The 16,611-nt window shown below is 32.0% G+C and overlaps 1 protein-coding gene across 1 annotated transcript; it reads left to right on the top strand.

The window, feature by feature from the left end:
* Positions 1-2,165: 2,165 nt before the first annotated feature.
* Positions 2,166-14,481, top strand: LOC127714735 (N-lysine methyltransferase SMYD2-B-like). Its single transcript, XM_052220782.1, has 4 exons — positions 2,166-2,221; positions 9,852-9,956; positions 11,906-12,036; positions 13,938-14,481. Exons 2-4 carry the CDS (start codon positions 9,871-9,873, stop codon positions 14,462-14,464), a joined length of 744 nt encoding a protein of 247 aa, XP_052076742.1. The 5' UTR covers positions 2,166-2,221; positions 9,852-9,870; the 3' UTR covers positions 14,465-14,481.
* The last annotated feature ends 2,130 nt before the right edge of the window (positions 14,482-16,611 follow it).

Here is a 16,611-nt window from a genome sequence, read left to right as displayed (position 1 = left end):
TTATTATAACCCCTATCTAATAATTTCACTTTGAAATTAGATTGTTTATTAATTTGTTATGGTCACTTGTGTTTCTAATTTGCCGTATTGCTTCACCGGAATACATGCTGTGAGTGACAGCTATTTCTATGCAGATAGAGATAAGAATTTGTTTCATTAAAATGTATTTCAAGGTCAAGAATGCCATGTGTTGTAAATCTTTTACCTTCAATTACATCAACATCTAAGAACCACATTTTGTTGTTTGAGATTTCATAGGTGGACTTCAATATGGGGTAATAATTATTTGCTAGACAAAACATTTTCTGTAATTTCATCTGATGTTCCTAGAAAAATCCTATTGCACGAGTTTGCTATCTATTTATATCTATATTTATGTTTATAAATCGATTATATGAGCGTCGGCAGTCTTCGGAGGTCAACTCGGTAGTTAATTAGATGGCGTCTAAGACTAAAATATGCACGAAACGATGAAACATATTATCGAGCACATGCCTTGTAAATTGTTTATTTTAGACTTTTTATAATTTTGATATACGTTTTAGTATGTTATAAATCATATATGAGAATTTGAGTCAAATCGTAGAACGTGAATTTGACAGCCAATGCCCCTTTAAATGAATCTAATTGGCAGTAATGTTGAGTATTTAGTTGTCTTGTGACTTCTGTTATGTAGTCTAGTCTGTCTGAAATAACACAATTTGAATTTTTATCTGCCTTTTTTTATTACTATTGTTTCATCATTTTTCAAATTGCGTAATGCTATTCTTTCGCCCTTAGTAAGATTGTTTTTTTTTAACAATTTTTCTATTGGTAGAAAAGACAATTCAAGTTTTGTTAAATCGATATAATTTTCCAACGTATGGCACGTAGAAGCAGGTTTATATCCTGTATTGCTACGAAATGGATGAAGGTCATTTTTTTCTTCATGGCTTAACATATCGCAGTTGTCTAGCAAATTCATTGTAGTCTTTTAGTATAGACTTTTTTGCATTTTTGCTTGATGGCGTTGGTATAAATTTCAAGCCTTTCGCCAACATGATATATTCCTGATTTGATAATTCGCGTTTTGATAGATTAACTACATGCTTTTTTGCATGTGCAGCTCTTTGCTGCATATTTTATTCATTCCGTTCTTTTTTATTGCAGAATCAGATTTTTTGCTTTTTAGCATTTCTATTTATATTTGAGTTCACATTGGGTGATTCTCTTAGCTACGTGCCTTTGTTGAGCTCACATTTGGTGGCTCACGCTTATCTCTACAGAAACTTTTTATTTATCCACTGACGTTACAAACGCTTAATTATATATTGGTTATTCCAGAGACATCTAGATTAAAATTTAAAGGTCTTTGGTTAATTCTGAATGCTTAACTTTTCTCCATGCTTAACTTTTCTCTGTGAAAAAGCCCACATCCTTGACATCCTTACTACAATGCATACACGTATTTCCGAATGTTGTATACAAAAATGGGTTTGGGAATGAATTAATGATTTTTTGGGATATTTCAAAATAGTTTTAGGGATACGGGATATTTGTAAAAACAAATTATTGGGATATTAGGGGTAAACATTATAGGGATATGGGATATTGGAATAAAAACTTAATGGGGTATGGGATATTGATACCCCCCCTAAACTAGCCTCCTTAATTGGAAAATAAAGTTTGACGTTAGAACTTTTACATTATTTTTCATGTTGTATAAGTTGTGCACTTGGATTTCGCGCGATCATTTACTATCGAATAAAATACTATAATTATACTACATTTTGTGATAGTATGAAAATAATCTACTAATTTTTTTTACGCACGATTATAAGGAGAGGAATTTGTATAAGTGACTTGTCACTTGTTTTCCAATCCATGTATTGTATTGATGTACGTATTTATTTATTTGTTTCAAAATAAGATATTGTTTACACTAATCTATAATTTTTCGTTTTAAATCATATACTCTCATACTACCTTTTCATTCCTTTCATTGTGTAAAATGAAACATGATTAAATTGCTAAACTTGTGTACTGAAAAGGGACAATTTTACCTTGGACTATACCTTTCTTATTTCCGACTAAATAATGGCGGTGTGCCTTGTAAAGGAAAAATATGCGTTCACAGACATGCTGGCTCTACGTGTATCGCGATTAGATATGTGTACTTCCCCTAACCCATGAAGTCTCAAGTCAGATGGTGGTGTTTATTTCTGGTTACGAGGTGTAAAATGTAAGATTTCTGGTTTAACATTACTATCTGATGGAATATTTTTGTTAATTCAATCAGAGGGATACAAATTATAGTAGAGTGGGGTGCTCATTTTCGCCATAATTTTCCATGTTTTCTGCAGTTTATGTTCAGGTCTTTATGTTTTTGAAGTATACTGATATTTCTATATGAAGATAACATCAAAAGCAAAATATTCCTAGCTTGAAAACGTGTTTCTTTGAAAAAATTCATCTGAAAAGTTAGATTAAAGGCTATTTGAAATTTCCTGATGTTGACGTCATTGGGGGACACATATTCGCCGTTTTTACACATCTATTTAAAACCAAATAACTGCAGCTTTAAACAATATTTATCAAATCAATTTCATTATAGATGAATAGCAGACATTTTAAAGGTGTAAAGAACTGAAATTTAGGGCAATCAGTCAAAGAATTACTAAGAAATACTTCTTTGAAATCGTGTTTTTCATTCAGGAAATTGGCCGAAAATCGTTGTCCGTTTTCCAGTCCTTTGTGGTAAGTGCCTAAATTTTGTCAAAGTTTAAAAAATAATCATATTTGTTATAAAGATATAATTTACCGGCATATTTCTTCCATTTCAGCCATCCTGTGAAGTTTTTACACCTCGAAATCATAAAACGGCGAAATTGTGTCCCCGGCGAATATATGCGCCCCACTCTATCTTCTTTTTCTGATATGACATATCACCTTCCTTGATATCAAATTTGAAGTCGATCCTTCTAAGATATTTTATTTTATAAAGTAATACACTGTCTTGTAGCCATTCCATCGCATATTCTTGAACAAACAGACAGCAGAACAAGACAAAACCATACTCAGACATACAGACACATCCAAACTTCCAAGGACACATACAAATGGTCGTACTTCCCGCGAACAATTATTCAATGGAACTTGCTACCACAAACTGTTATTGAAACCACCACTGTTGACAGCTTTAGAGATCAGCTAACACCAGCTGTTCTCTCTAGCTTCAAATAAACAAATCCAAACCAAAACATGTACATTAATTGCATATTTTTTAATCACAATCTGTATATACAAACACTTAAATTGTTATTAAATATTTTTATTAATTTATATAAATATTTTGTCAATCACGCATGCGCAACAACATGTATTCTTCAGTATTGAAGCCTTGTTGACCTAAAAGAAGAGGAAGAAGAAGAGAAGAACAAGAAAGTTATTAGCATTTTTCATATCGGTCAGGACATTAGTGTCACCCCTGGGAACAGTATGTCAATATATATGTTCCTGATTTCACTCATAGTAGACTGGCTAATGCAGTAATGGCTTTCCATCCCGACTAATGACAATGAATGAATAGCTCTTCCGCCATTCCAGTCATAAACAAGAAAACTCAAACCAATCACAATAATGTTCTTCACAACAATGCCATAGAATCTATTACCAAACGACCTTGGCATAAAGCCACCATAACCCTTTAATCTGACTATAGATGAATTTAACACTCAAACAATGCCATCACTAATGACAGTAATGCAAACAAAATCCTTGGTTTACTTGAACGAAACCTGGAGACATCTAGATCTACATTGTATCTCAAACATTAAATTTGCAGGCATATCGATTGCTTGTCCATGTTGGTCTCACCAGGGTTCTCACTAAGGATTTTTGAAGGCAAGTCCAGGGAATCATCATTTTTTGCTATGGTGAGTCCAACAGTAAGAAGAAGATATTTTATTGCGATATGATTTATTATTTTAGTCTCCTCCATGACCTAATAGAACAATGAAATGACATTAAATTCAGATTACTTTTAAACTTTTGCTATAAAATGATTGTGTGTTCAGTTAATACAAAATTTTACAATCTTGATGCATCTTTGGACTCGCCAGTTTTGAAAATGGTGAGTCCATACAGATTTTAATGAGTCCAGGACTCATGGACTTGCCTTAGTGAGAACCCTGTATTAATCCATGTTAATCTAGAGTATGCTTGTTCAGTTTGGAAATTCTCATACTGTCGATTATTGCAATTAACATTAACATGATTAACTTGAGATGGTCAAATGATTGGGATTCTAAGCCCAGAGCTAGTATAGGCAGACAAATCAGAAAATGGCTCCGGACAGGGTTTAAAATATGAGCAACCTTTTATGCTTACATTAAATTGGTGCCTTTTGAACTTACATGTCATGCATGTACATCACCATTATGTTCACCTGATGCAGGTTATAATTGAAAAGAAGACAAATTTGCCTTTCATAACTTGTTATCATTTAGAAAAACACTGATTTGAGGTGAGGAAGCTCAGTGTTCTTCCCAGGCCCTTAAAGGACTGCAGGCCCGCTATGTAAAGTTTTTGAGCGTGGTGGTATAATTTTTGCCTGTGGTGCTATAATTTTCAGTTAAAAGTCCTAAATCAGTAAAATTTTAAACGACTTGTTTAATCTTTTCCGTGAGGTATAAAATTCCAGGTGAAATTTAACCAGTTCAAACCAGATTGTTTACACCACTTGATTGATTTAAATGAGGTTAACCCTTGTTGATTTGATTTAATCGCTGTAATTAACACTTGTTACAGGATTCTTATGTGCTTTAATTGATTAAGTGATCATAAACTTATGATCACATTTAACTATTTTTTTGCTTCATTCACCACCCAAGCGCTGACCTGTGACAAGTCGGCAAATACTTTGTACACAAACAGTGCCACACACGACAGAACATTTTTTGTACATAATAAATCGTTGGCTCATTACGGATAATTGACAATTATACATTTCCCAATTCTTTATGAAGCACGTAAAACAAGCTTTCCTTGTCAGATATATCATGTATATACGATTATCAAAATTCATGATGTCCATTTTACATTAAACCATTGCCAAAATATTTAAATATCTTTAATTATGACATAGTCATGATAGTTATTGCATGATAGTCTGGTTTCAAACTTAAGTACCTGTCAACAAGTAATTTTTTAAAGGGGACGGACATCTGTACATATCACATGACCCAGTTAATTCAAATTGAAAATTCAAGTTTATTTACAATTAATTGCAATCTATTTTATAAATAAAATGCATGACTGTACCTTCAAACTGGATATCTATATTCAAAATTTATGAATAAAAGAAGTAATCTTGCAAACATTATCCATAAACATATAATTTATATATAAGCACATGTTAAAAATCTATTTATACTATATCTGCCCTTGAAATTTTACTTGATAACATTTTTGTTCGCTTTGGAGATTCCGTATATCGTCAAGTTATCAGAATTCCAATGGGGACTAACTGTGCACCACTTATTGCGGACCTGTTTTTGTATTGCTATGAGTTACAATTTATGACTAAAATCAGCAAAGACCCATCGAAACAACATCTGATACAAAAAATTAACAATACATTTAGATATTTGGATGATATATTGGCTCTCAATAATGAAGACTTCAGTATGTATACTAAAGAAATTTATCCTGTTGAACTTACTTTAAATAAAGCTAATACTAACAATGACTACTGTCCTTTACTCTTTCTTGATATCTATATCATTAACGGGAAGCTCAAAACAAAAATTTCATTTCCTATCGTTAATTATCCATTTTTAGATGGTGGCGTTCCCTTGTCACCATCTTATGGTGTTTATATATCTCAACTTGTACGATTTGCTCGTGTATGTAACAACATTTTATATTTTAGCGAGAGAAATTTATGTATTACTGAAAATATTTTACACCAGGGTTTTCGATATCATATTCTAGTCAAAACATTTACTAAATTTTATCATCGATATAAGGACATCATTCGTAAATATAACTCAACATGCAGACATCTTGTACGTTCGGGTATTTCACATCCAATCTTTTATGGTAATATTCTTTACAAAGCACAAAAATGTCAGTATTCACCTCAAAAGCTAACAAAACCTTTAAACAGACTTATTAAGAAGGGATATAGTTACGATACTGTTGTCAGGTCATTAAAGATTGCATATTTTGGCTTTAATATTGATTCACTTATAGGGTCTTTGCATTGGAATTTAACCCTTTTATTCTAAAACCAGTTGTTGGCATGACACACGGGTTATGTTCTTCTCATATATTTTATGACGGTATAATACTAAACCCCTAACAGGATGGATTGTGCCTGATATTCATATGATGAAGACATAATCTTTCAATCAGTTTAATTGATGTCTGGAGCTGGCATGTCAGTAACTGCTAGTAGTCTGTTGTTATTTGTGTATTATTACCGTTTTGTTTATTTTCTTTTGTTTCCTATTCTGACTTCGAACTCGGACTTCTCTTATACTGAGTTTTACTGTGCGTACTGTTGTGCGTTTGTTTTTTCTACATTGGCTAGAGGTATAGGAGGAGGGTTGAGATCTCAAAAAACATGTTTAACCCCGCCGCATTTTTGCGCCTGTCCCAAGTTAGGAGCCTCTGGCATTTATTAGTCTTATATCATTTTTAATTTTAGTTTCCTGTGTATAATTTGAAGTTTAGTATGATGCCATTATCACTGAACTGGTATACATATTTGTTTAGGGGCCAGCTGAAGGACGCCTCCAGGTGCTGGAGTTTCTCGCTGCATTGAAGACCCATTGGTGGCCTTCGGCTGTTGTCTGCTCTATGGTCGGGTTGTTGTCTCTTTGACACATTCCCCATTTCCATTCTCAATTTTATATCTACTTCCTGTCATTTAGGCTGGAGAATAGAGAGCCTTTGTTGTTGACATTGAATATGGTTACTTATAGATCTGTAGACCTAATAAATAGATTTAGGGATTCTCTTTAAATGGGTCAAGACAAATAAGATTTAGATTTTAGTGCAGTAATTAGTCTGTATCTATGTTTGTTTATCACCAAAGACAAGAAAGTTTAAGAATTACAGGAAATTTATATTTATGGCAAAGTGTTTTAAAGTTTATAAAAAAATTCTTTTGATTAAAATTTAAGATCAAAACTGGTTCAAATAATAAAACAATATTTGTTCTTGTTAATTTTATATCTCCTTATGACAGGAATCCTTTAATATGCAACAACTTTCTATCGAGAAACTAGAAAGTTTTTTAAATTGAACATTTTTGTTCTCTTTTAAATGATATTTTATTTTTATTGATCATGGATTTTATAAAAGATTTAATTACTATAATTATTAAAATGAATATTTTGTAATGAATCATGTTTTATTTATTTTAAAAAGATAATAAAGTATACAAACAGTTTATTGATTTACTTCTCTTTTACCAATAATTTTCTGACTCAATGTCTACATAACACAGTACCACAGTATTAAAACAAAACAAAAGACATAAAAACTACGGTATTAAACTAGAAATCTAGCTAAGCGACGCAACGCGACATGACTGATTGTACGAATTGTTTCACCAAGCTGTCCACACGCGTTGCCCTGGTGCTATCCAAAAATCCTGGGAAGAACACTGGAAGCTGGGAAAAAAATTATGAATAGACTAAATAGGGCTTGATGACATATGTATAAGGGCTTTGGAGGGTGGTCAATTCATAAAATTTGTGTGATACAGATTTCCAAAAGTGATAAACCGATGTCTAATCATTACAGTTCAGTCATTACCATAATAACAGTAGCAGTACAGCCATGGTCTGTACTCTTAAGTGGCCTACATTTCATCAAAAGTCAGGGCCATTGCTGAAACAAATTATTTATTTAATCATCTACATACATATATATGCATGGTGATATAGATATTTTTTTTAAGAAAATATATGTAAGAGTTATTTTAATTTAAAATAAGCAGACTATTCTACATGTTCTATGAATTTTTACATTATTTAAAAAAAAAATAACATATCAATAAGAAATAAAATTCAGAGTATATAGATAAAGGTTACTTAAAAAATGGACAACAACATTACTACTTACATGCCTTAACTTATTTTATACATCTTTGAAATAATAAATTGGTAATTAAAATCCTGTAAGTTACACATATGTATGTAGTTGCTTTGGGTTACCATGGTTACAAATTTTGAATAACTTCAAGTTTCAATTTAATCACATGTTTATCATGTTTATATATATATATATATATATATGTTTTATAATAATTGTCTACCTTCATAACTTTTAAGGTAAATGATATTGTAATAGTCTCAAACATTGTATAACATGTATAAAGACTAATCTTTGACCCAGGAGTTTCAGTATTAAATTCATGTAGGTGCGTCTAGAAAATGAAGGCAATTAGTGTTACAGGAGGATTATTTTTTTTGCTTTATGGGATAAATAACCAAATGTCTGAGAAAATTTGTTTCACTAGTAAAATCTGTATGAAAGGACACCTCTTTAAAGGATATTTACAATAGTAAAACATAATTCTAATATGACGACCTATTATCGTCAACCAGTATAATCACAATAAATCTACCTTTAGCGCAAACGCAGTAATACACAAAAACGGATGTTCCGCGTTACGACCAACTTATTTATACTGCCAGATATTCTCAATTTTCACATCAAAATCCCCAGTTTACGAAGGCCAAGCTTCAGATACAATATATTTATCTCTATTCTACAACAAAATAAACAAATCAGTCCATATCAATTTATTTTTCATGGTAAAATTTCATAAAACGAAAATTCCGCGAAATGATGTTATTGTCTTGACATGGCAACAAAACAAGGTGACGTCACAAATATGTTTCCATAAACAAAAAATCAAATGTACACAACAGCCCGTGTGGATTTTGCTTTTTCCACCGGAAAATAAAAGAAATTGAATGCCCACTCCTACAGGTGGGCAGAGTGGACAAGGTACAAATTTTGCCCACCCGGTGCCCACTCCCATGGTGGGCCGGTGGACAAAGCAAAATCCACCCGAGCTGTAGTGTAAATACTGGGCGTTTTAAAGCTTCTTGTACGCCTCAGTCTCCAACGAATAAAATTACATTGGAAGAAAATATATAAGTGAAAAATGTGATTAAAAAAAAAATCATTGAATTATATAATATTACTAATATTATCAAAATTGGGTAAAACGGAACAGCCAAAACAGAATCGTATGTATAGGGCTTTCACGGTTAACAAAATTACCGAATTTGTCCTATTAGAATCGAAATAATTCCTGGCAGCCATAGATTTGTTTTCATTTAACCGTGGGTTGGGCATTTATATTCATATTTTACCCCTTGCTAACGCTCAGGGTAAAATAATCGAATATAAATGCCAAACCCATGGTTAAATGAAAACAAATCTACGGCTGCCATGAATCATTTCTTAAGTTATATTTAAGAGATGCATTTTCAACTTACATACTGTAGATTCCTTAATATTCATTGGATACCAATTTTTGTGGATTTCGTTGATACAGGGGAACCATGTATTTAAATGTTCCACAAATTAAAAATTTGCAAAAGGAATTTATGCAGACTTTCCCAAAACAACGGATTTTTTATCAATAAAAATGCAAGTTTTCCCCAATCCATGAAAATTGGTACCCACAAAAGTAAATGAATCCACAGTAGTAATTTTTTAAAGTAACTTGTTTATGTAATGGTTAACTTTTTTGTTAAATAATTATATGGCAAGATTAAAATTTCATCATCTTAAACTGTAAAACAAAAGCATGCAGAATTAACTCATTTTTGAAATTTTTGTAGATTTCTGAAATGATTTGAAATGTCAGACGAAACAAAATGTCATGTCTGTAAGACTCAGAATCAGATAATGAAAAGATGTACAAGATGTCACAGCGTATTTTACTGGTAAGATATATATATTAGAACTACACATAAAAATACCATAGAAAGCTTATATAACCTGATTGTTGCTGGCTGTTTGATCCAACAGTTAGCATGTGTTATTTCGAATTAGTTCAAGTTGGTTATATACCGGTATATGAATTTCTTTCCAGTTTCAACATTTTTTAAAAGGGGAGATAACTTTCAAACAAACAGACTAATATGTTTCTTTTTAATACAAACCCTATGAATGGAGCTATGTTTTGTTGAACAAAAGCTGAAGTTGTATTAAACATTTTCATTCCATCACCAACTAATTTGGAAAATGTGTGATCATGGTGATGCACTTTCATTTTAGTCAAAATGAGCGTCAGATCCTGCAAAATGCACAACGCTCATTTGTCTCAACATTTGTCTAGACAAAAACTAGACTTTGTTCTATCTATAGAGTTCTTTAAAAAAAATCAATTGGAAACAAAGTAGGTAAATTGAAAATTGATTATTGATACACAATTTCTTTTAGAACACAAAAATAATTCAACTAACTTTCTTAAAAAAATTAAGTACTGGTAGGTAGGTAGTCAATTAAATGTTTGTCTGGTTGAAAAACTTTGATTGTGCTTTTTCAAAAATGACAAAAAAAAACCTTAAGGGTACTTGGGTTTGCAGTAGTACTTTTTTTTTTTTTTTTAAGGGGGGGATCAAAATCACAGTAAAACAAATTTATTTTCCCTTAATTGGTATTAAATGTATGAGGGTTTGGATGGGTTTATAGAATAGAGAATAATAGTCCAAAAATGCAGAATAAAGAGCCAAAAATAGAATAAAGAACAGAGAACAATTGGTTGCTTAAATATTACGAATAGTGAATTATAATAAGCAAATAAAATAAAGCTAAATTTAAGTAAATTAGCATAAAAAATCTTACAAAACTCAATACCTCAGTGTCCTGAATTAAAAGGAATTATGGAATATTTTATCAACATGATCAATGTCTAAAGATTCATTATTATTTATGGGATACCAATTTTTGTGGATTTCATGGGTACACATAATCCACAAATTTAAATGTTAAACAAATTTCAAGTTTTCTATATAAGCTTGCACGCAGACTTTGACAAAACCATGATATCAAATATCCAAGATAATGCAAGTTTTCCTCAATCCATAAAAATTTGTACCCACTAAAATAAATTAATCCACAGTACCTAAATAAGACAGCAACCCTGGCAAAGACAAAAACAACTGAGACAGGTAAAGGCCAATATACAATCTTCAAAAATAGACAGATGTTTTACAAAATATATCAAGTTCTAAATTATCATGAGTCTGTGAATAATTTTAAAGGAAAAAATGAAAAATCTGCTATTAACACTCAGTTCTAATAACAAAGAACTTTAGTATATGACACAGCACTTTCCAACCAAGATTTGATAAATACCTCAGTAAGATAATAAAAAGAAAAAAATAACATTATAATGATAATGTCAATAAATGATTTTTATACCAAGAATTTGGCTACCCGGTATATTGTTATCATTGTGTTATATGTTTCGTACATCTTTTCATGCTTTTGTCATGCAAATATTTTGAAATTTGTTACATTTTTTTACAGAAACTACTTAACACTTTTTAACAGAACTATTTCACATATGGTTAGCAGATTGACAGTGATGGGTTGTAAAAAATGTGAGCACTTTTCTGATCTGTCAGATACCTTCTTCCTAATTGCCAATACTTTTAATTTTCAATATAGGTTCAATGAACTTTTAACATTTTGTCACACATTTCTGCCAATTTACTGAACAGAATGTCTTCATATTTGGTCAGTTGCTCAACAGTGATGCATGGTAATGTACATGTGCTTCTGCGATCTGTCAGACACATAGCTACATCATGTTTCCAATACTTTATATGAGTGAGTGTATTCTTAGCCTGACAAATACTTAATTCTTGTTAATTCTATATTATAGCTCAAAGGAATGCCAGATTAGTGATTGGAAGACACACAGACAGATTTGCCAACAAATCAATGCTCGAACAAAAAGTTCAGAGACTTCTTATAAAGATGATGGGTCAATTTTCACCGATAGTAAACCTCAAGGTATAGCTTCTTTCACTAAGTTAGAAACTAATCAATGCATTATGGGTACCAGATAGTAAACCTCAAAAGAATAAATCTCACTACTTGCATTAATTCACACTAATTCAGAATCTATAAAGCATTATGGGTAGCAAATAGTTAACCTCAATGTATAAATCTCACTACACTGTACTTGCATTATTTCACACTTGCATCTGAATCAAATGCATTGTGGGTAATATTTTCAAAAGCATACAACAAAAACATTGTGATTGGTATAAATCAAAAAGACATCTTACAGATGTTTACACTTTAAAACTTCATGAATTATTTTGATAATATAAATATTAATTATATGACTATAAAAATTCTATTTTCTCATTGGCTAAAAACGTAGGGAATCCTCTTTGATAAAACGTACCTTGAATTCACTGAGAAAAAGTCATGAGAGGTTAACATAAGATTTGGAACTGCTAACACATACCTATGAATAGTTTTTACTAGGCAACATCAATGACGAAGGTTTATGATGTCATGCAAATTCTTGTTTTTTTTTTCTTCTTCCTCTTTTTTATAGTGTTAACAATTATTTTTTTAGTAAATATTATTGTACACTGTATCATTATACTAGTATTTCAATTTTAAAAAGTTAGCAACGGCCAAAGCAGATAATATAGTTCATATAAAAACATTAAGAAGTTCGATATCTTTCATCAAGAGCAAGTACTAAAAAACTGGAGATGAATAAAAAAAAAAGTCACATAATAAAACATTTGTTGACTTTTGATTTCATTTGATACAATGATTTATAAGACGTTTTGGCAACTGGTATAGTGGTTATGATCTATACAGATAAATATACCACACTTTTAGTGGTGATTTTTCACTGTGATCTAAATGCAGGTTATTCACTGTGTAATCCTTTTCTGTTCATTTCGTAGGTAGCATATAACAATGACAGGACTGTAATTTAGAGGGTTATCACCTGGAGTTACAGTCATAAAACTTATTGTTACAATGACATACAAAACGTTTGTTAAATGGTTTGTGTACAAATTTACCTTAAACAATAAAAGAGCATGGACCATTTGAATGTTCCAGTGAATTTCCACCTTAACAAAGTTATATATTCTGCATAAAGCATTAATGTAAGAATTGGAGGTCCTGGATATCTATAATTAAAAAAACAGAAGGCTCCCTCCCAGAATAGAGCAGTTCCAGGACCTTGTACGTACTTATGAAATAATTCTTTCATGCCATACTCTATGCTCTTTTTATAATGGGTAGGCATTAAATTTGTCAATATCTTTATACCAAGCATTAGCAAGGTGTAAAATGTTTACAAATATTATTCCTACCCAAGTTTAAGCGTTTAATTCATGATAAAAAATGAACAGATACTGAGAAAATTATTATATAAAGCGCTGGATTTTTCCTTAGTGTTCACTGTTGGTCCGTGTGACCTCGTAATCTTACTTTTTGAATGATTGAATTTAATTTCCTAGCAAGCAACACCAACACAAATGTCCATTTTGATCTCCAGCGTTGTTTAAAATACAACTGATGTTGCAATTTCAATAGTTACACGCAGCCCATTGGAATTAGAACATGGCTTTGTTTCCAAAGCGAAAAAAGAATGTCATATTAGAAACTAATTCAACTCATGAAAGGAAGGTGATGAACATTTTTATGCCCCCGTCATAGCGGAGGGGGCTTAAGTTTTACCCTTTTCTATCTGTAAGTCTGTATGTCCCAAAATTGGTTTCTGTTTGCTTATGAAACTGATACACAATGCTTATTACCACAAAACACAAATCAAGTTTGAATTTGGGTGGTGTCACTTTTACCTTTTTAGAGTTATGTCCTTTTCATTTTTTATTTTTTTTTTTGTCTACTGTACTAAAATTGTTTGGCATTTTCAGGTAAAATAACAATCTGTCATCGTCCTGTAGTTGATTTCCACAAAGCTGCTAAAGATTTACAGAACCAGAAACCTCTGACAGAACCTGTAAATCGATCTATAAAACCTGAGAATTCCTATCTACATTGTAACCAGTACAAAACTGATCTACCAGTGTTTGACGAAAGTCAGCCATTTTGTGAAATAACTGTGAAATGTAACAAACAAAAACAAAAATTAAAAATACAAAATGCTTGGAGTGGCGATGACATATTAAAAGTATTTTCAAACAAATTAAACATTTCCTATGAAAAGATTAAAGTGATAAATAAAGGCAAGATTTTAACTTGTGAGACAATTGCGTCTGCTATTTCAAATAAAGCCATCTTTCAAGTGATTGGTGAACAGGCAGCCAATGAGGACGGACTTGATACTGGTGATGTTGATGTACTGATGAAACAAATGGGAGTAGATAGAAACGAGGCTGTGATGGCCCTAAGAAAGTGTGGTGATGTTGTTGATGCTATTATTGAGTTAGGCAAAAAATAAAATCTGTGATAAATTAATTGAATTTATATATTTCTCTAATTCTTAGCCGATTTATCCTTCTCATGACCTTTTGATTATTTTTATGTAATCAAAGTGTGGTTCGTTTGATCTCAGTCCTTCATTGGCAGATCATGATTGGTCAAAATTCTATTTTGATGTCAATTTTTCTTGCTTTCCTCCGAATTTCCTAATGATGTCACGAAAAGAGGCCACCATGCCTGAAGACGTTACATAAAAAGACAACATCTTCTTGCAGATCATTTGAAAAAAGGAAAAAGTTTGTCTGCATAGGGTCTGAAATTATAATTAGTGAACAGATTCTACCACCAGATCTTGTGCAATACTACAATTCTCCAGTCTCAACAGTTGAATATTAAATTTGAATTTGAGAAATATCGTATTACACTCATTGCAGTGGTAGAATTTCTATTTATACCACGCTAGAACACTAAGAACAGTTCCTGTTGTCTTTAACTACCAAATATAGTAACAAATTAATATTTCATGCAATGTCGATTTCATGTCATCACTGTTCTTTAAAATTTTCAGTGCATTGAGGGACAGAAAATTATTAATATTTTTGGTGTAAACATTTTCAGTACTGTAATTGTATCCAATTTTAGCTGCAGTATATATAAAATCAATAGTAGATCATATCAGAAAAAATATCAATTTTTTTTTGTATTTGGCACAAAACTGTTGAAGGGCTTGATAACCCTCAACCTTCCACAGTTAACTAAGCCTCAAACAAAAAAGTGTGTATTTTCTGACATTGACCTAATATATGTTCCGTAGTAGCTTTTTATATTTTGCGGTCGTATATTGGTATGACATTGGCGTCGTCGTCCGAAAACACATTGGTTTTCGCACTCTTACTTTAGTTTAAGGGAATGGATCTCAATGACATTTTACCATAAGGTTCAATAACACACAAGGAAGGTTGGGATTGATTTTGGGGGTTATGGTACCAACAGTCAAGGAAAAGGGGCCAAAAATAAGCATTTTTGTAACTTCCAGACATAACGTGTGTGTTAGTGTATGGATCTCTCTGACATTGTACCACAAGGTTCCATATCACAAATTTAAAGGGAATGCTGGGATTGATTTTGGGGGTAATTGCCTCAAAATTTTAGGAATTAGGGGCCAAAAAACAAGCATTTTTCTAGTTTCATGATAATAACTTGTGTGTAAGTGTATGGATCTTTATGAAATTGTACTACAAGGTTCCATATCACAAAGGGAAAGCTGAGTTTGAGTTTGGGGGTAATTGCCCTAAAAATTTAAGAATTTGGGGCCAAAAAACGCATTTTTTCTAGTTTCCAGACAATAACTTGTGTTCAAGTGTATAGATTTTCCTTTTTTTTTTCTTTAAAATTTTCCATTTTAAATTGGTTATTTCAGATTTATTTATAAAAGCAAATAATAATGATATGGTTTGAATAGGTAAATTAAAAATTTTTAAGTTCTTAGACCACTTTCATTCTGTGTCAGAAACCTATGCTGTGTCAAATATTTAATCACAATCCAAATTCAGTGCTGTATCAAGCTTGAATGTTGTGTCCATACTTGCCCCAACTGTTCAGGGTTCAACCTCTGCGGTCATATCAAGCTGCGCCCCAGCGGAGCATTTTATTGTTATTCAAATCATGAGTATAGTTAATATCCGTATGGCTGACATATATATTTACTACTTTTTGGGGAGTTTTGATGACAGTGTGGTCTTGGAAATATTTATCTACAGTGATCATTAGCCTATCGACTCTGAGTTTGTGAGTTTAAACCCCACTGATTACAAGTTTTGTTTTACTCCGATCTTTATTCTGAAGGATTGCAGTTGTCTTGCAGTGGTTTTCTCGTTGTACTCTGGCTTCCTCCACCAATAGAAACTGGCTGCCATGATATATCTAAGGGTGCTGAAAGTGGCATTTGACACCAACCAACAAACAAAGTATCATACATGTATTACTTTTTATGGCCATTTTGAAGCTCACCTTGCCCGAAGGTGGGCAGTGTCAGCTTTTGCCATCAATTGGCGTCCGTTGTCATCCATTTACTTTTACAAAGATCATCTCCTCTGAAACTACTGGGCCAAATTCAACTAAACTTTGCCACAATCATCAAAGGGGTATCTACTTTTATACGACCGC

This window comes from Mytilus californianus, unplaced genomic scaffold (genome assembly GCF_021869535.1).
Source record: "Mytilus californianus isolate M0D057914Y unplaced genomic scaffold, xbMytCali1.0.p SCAF_9, whole genome shotgun sequence".
In the NCBI taxonomy this organism is placed as follows: Eukaryota; Metazoa; Mollusca; class Bivalvia; order Mytilida; family Mytilidae; genus Mytilus; species Mytilus californianus.
The sequence above is the reverse complement of the archived record's forward strand: the minus strand, read 5'-3'. Positions and strand labels throughout refer to the sequence as shown.

Excerpts from the sequence above, each read along its gene's own strand:
- LOC127714735 (XM_052220782.1), top strand. The coding sequence starts at position 9,871 with ATGTCAGACGAAACAAAATGTCATGTCTGTAAGACTCAGAATCAGATA. Across the intron at positions 9,957-11,905 it reads TGTCACAGCGTATTTTACTG|CTCAAAGGAATGCCAGATTA; the intron begins GTAAGATATATA and ends TCTATATTATAG. Across the intron at positions 12,037-13,937 it reads CACCGATAGTAAACCTCAAG|GTAAAATAACAATCTGTCAT; the intron begins GTATAGCTTCTT and ends TGGCATTTTCAG.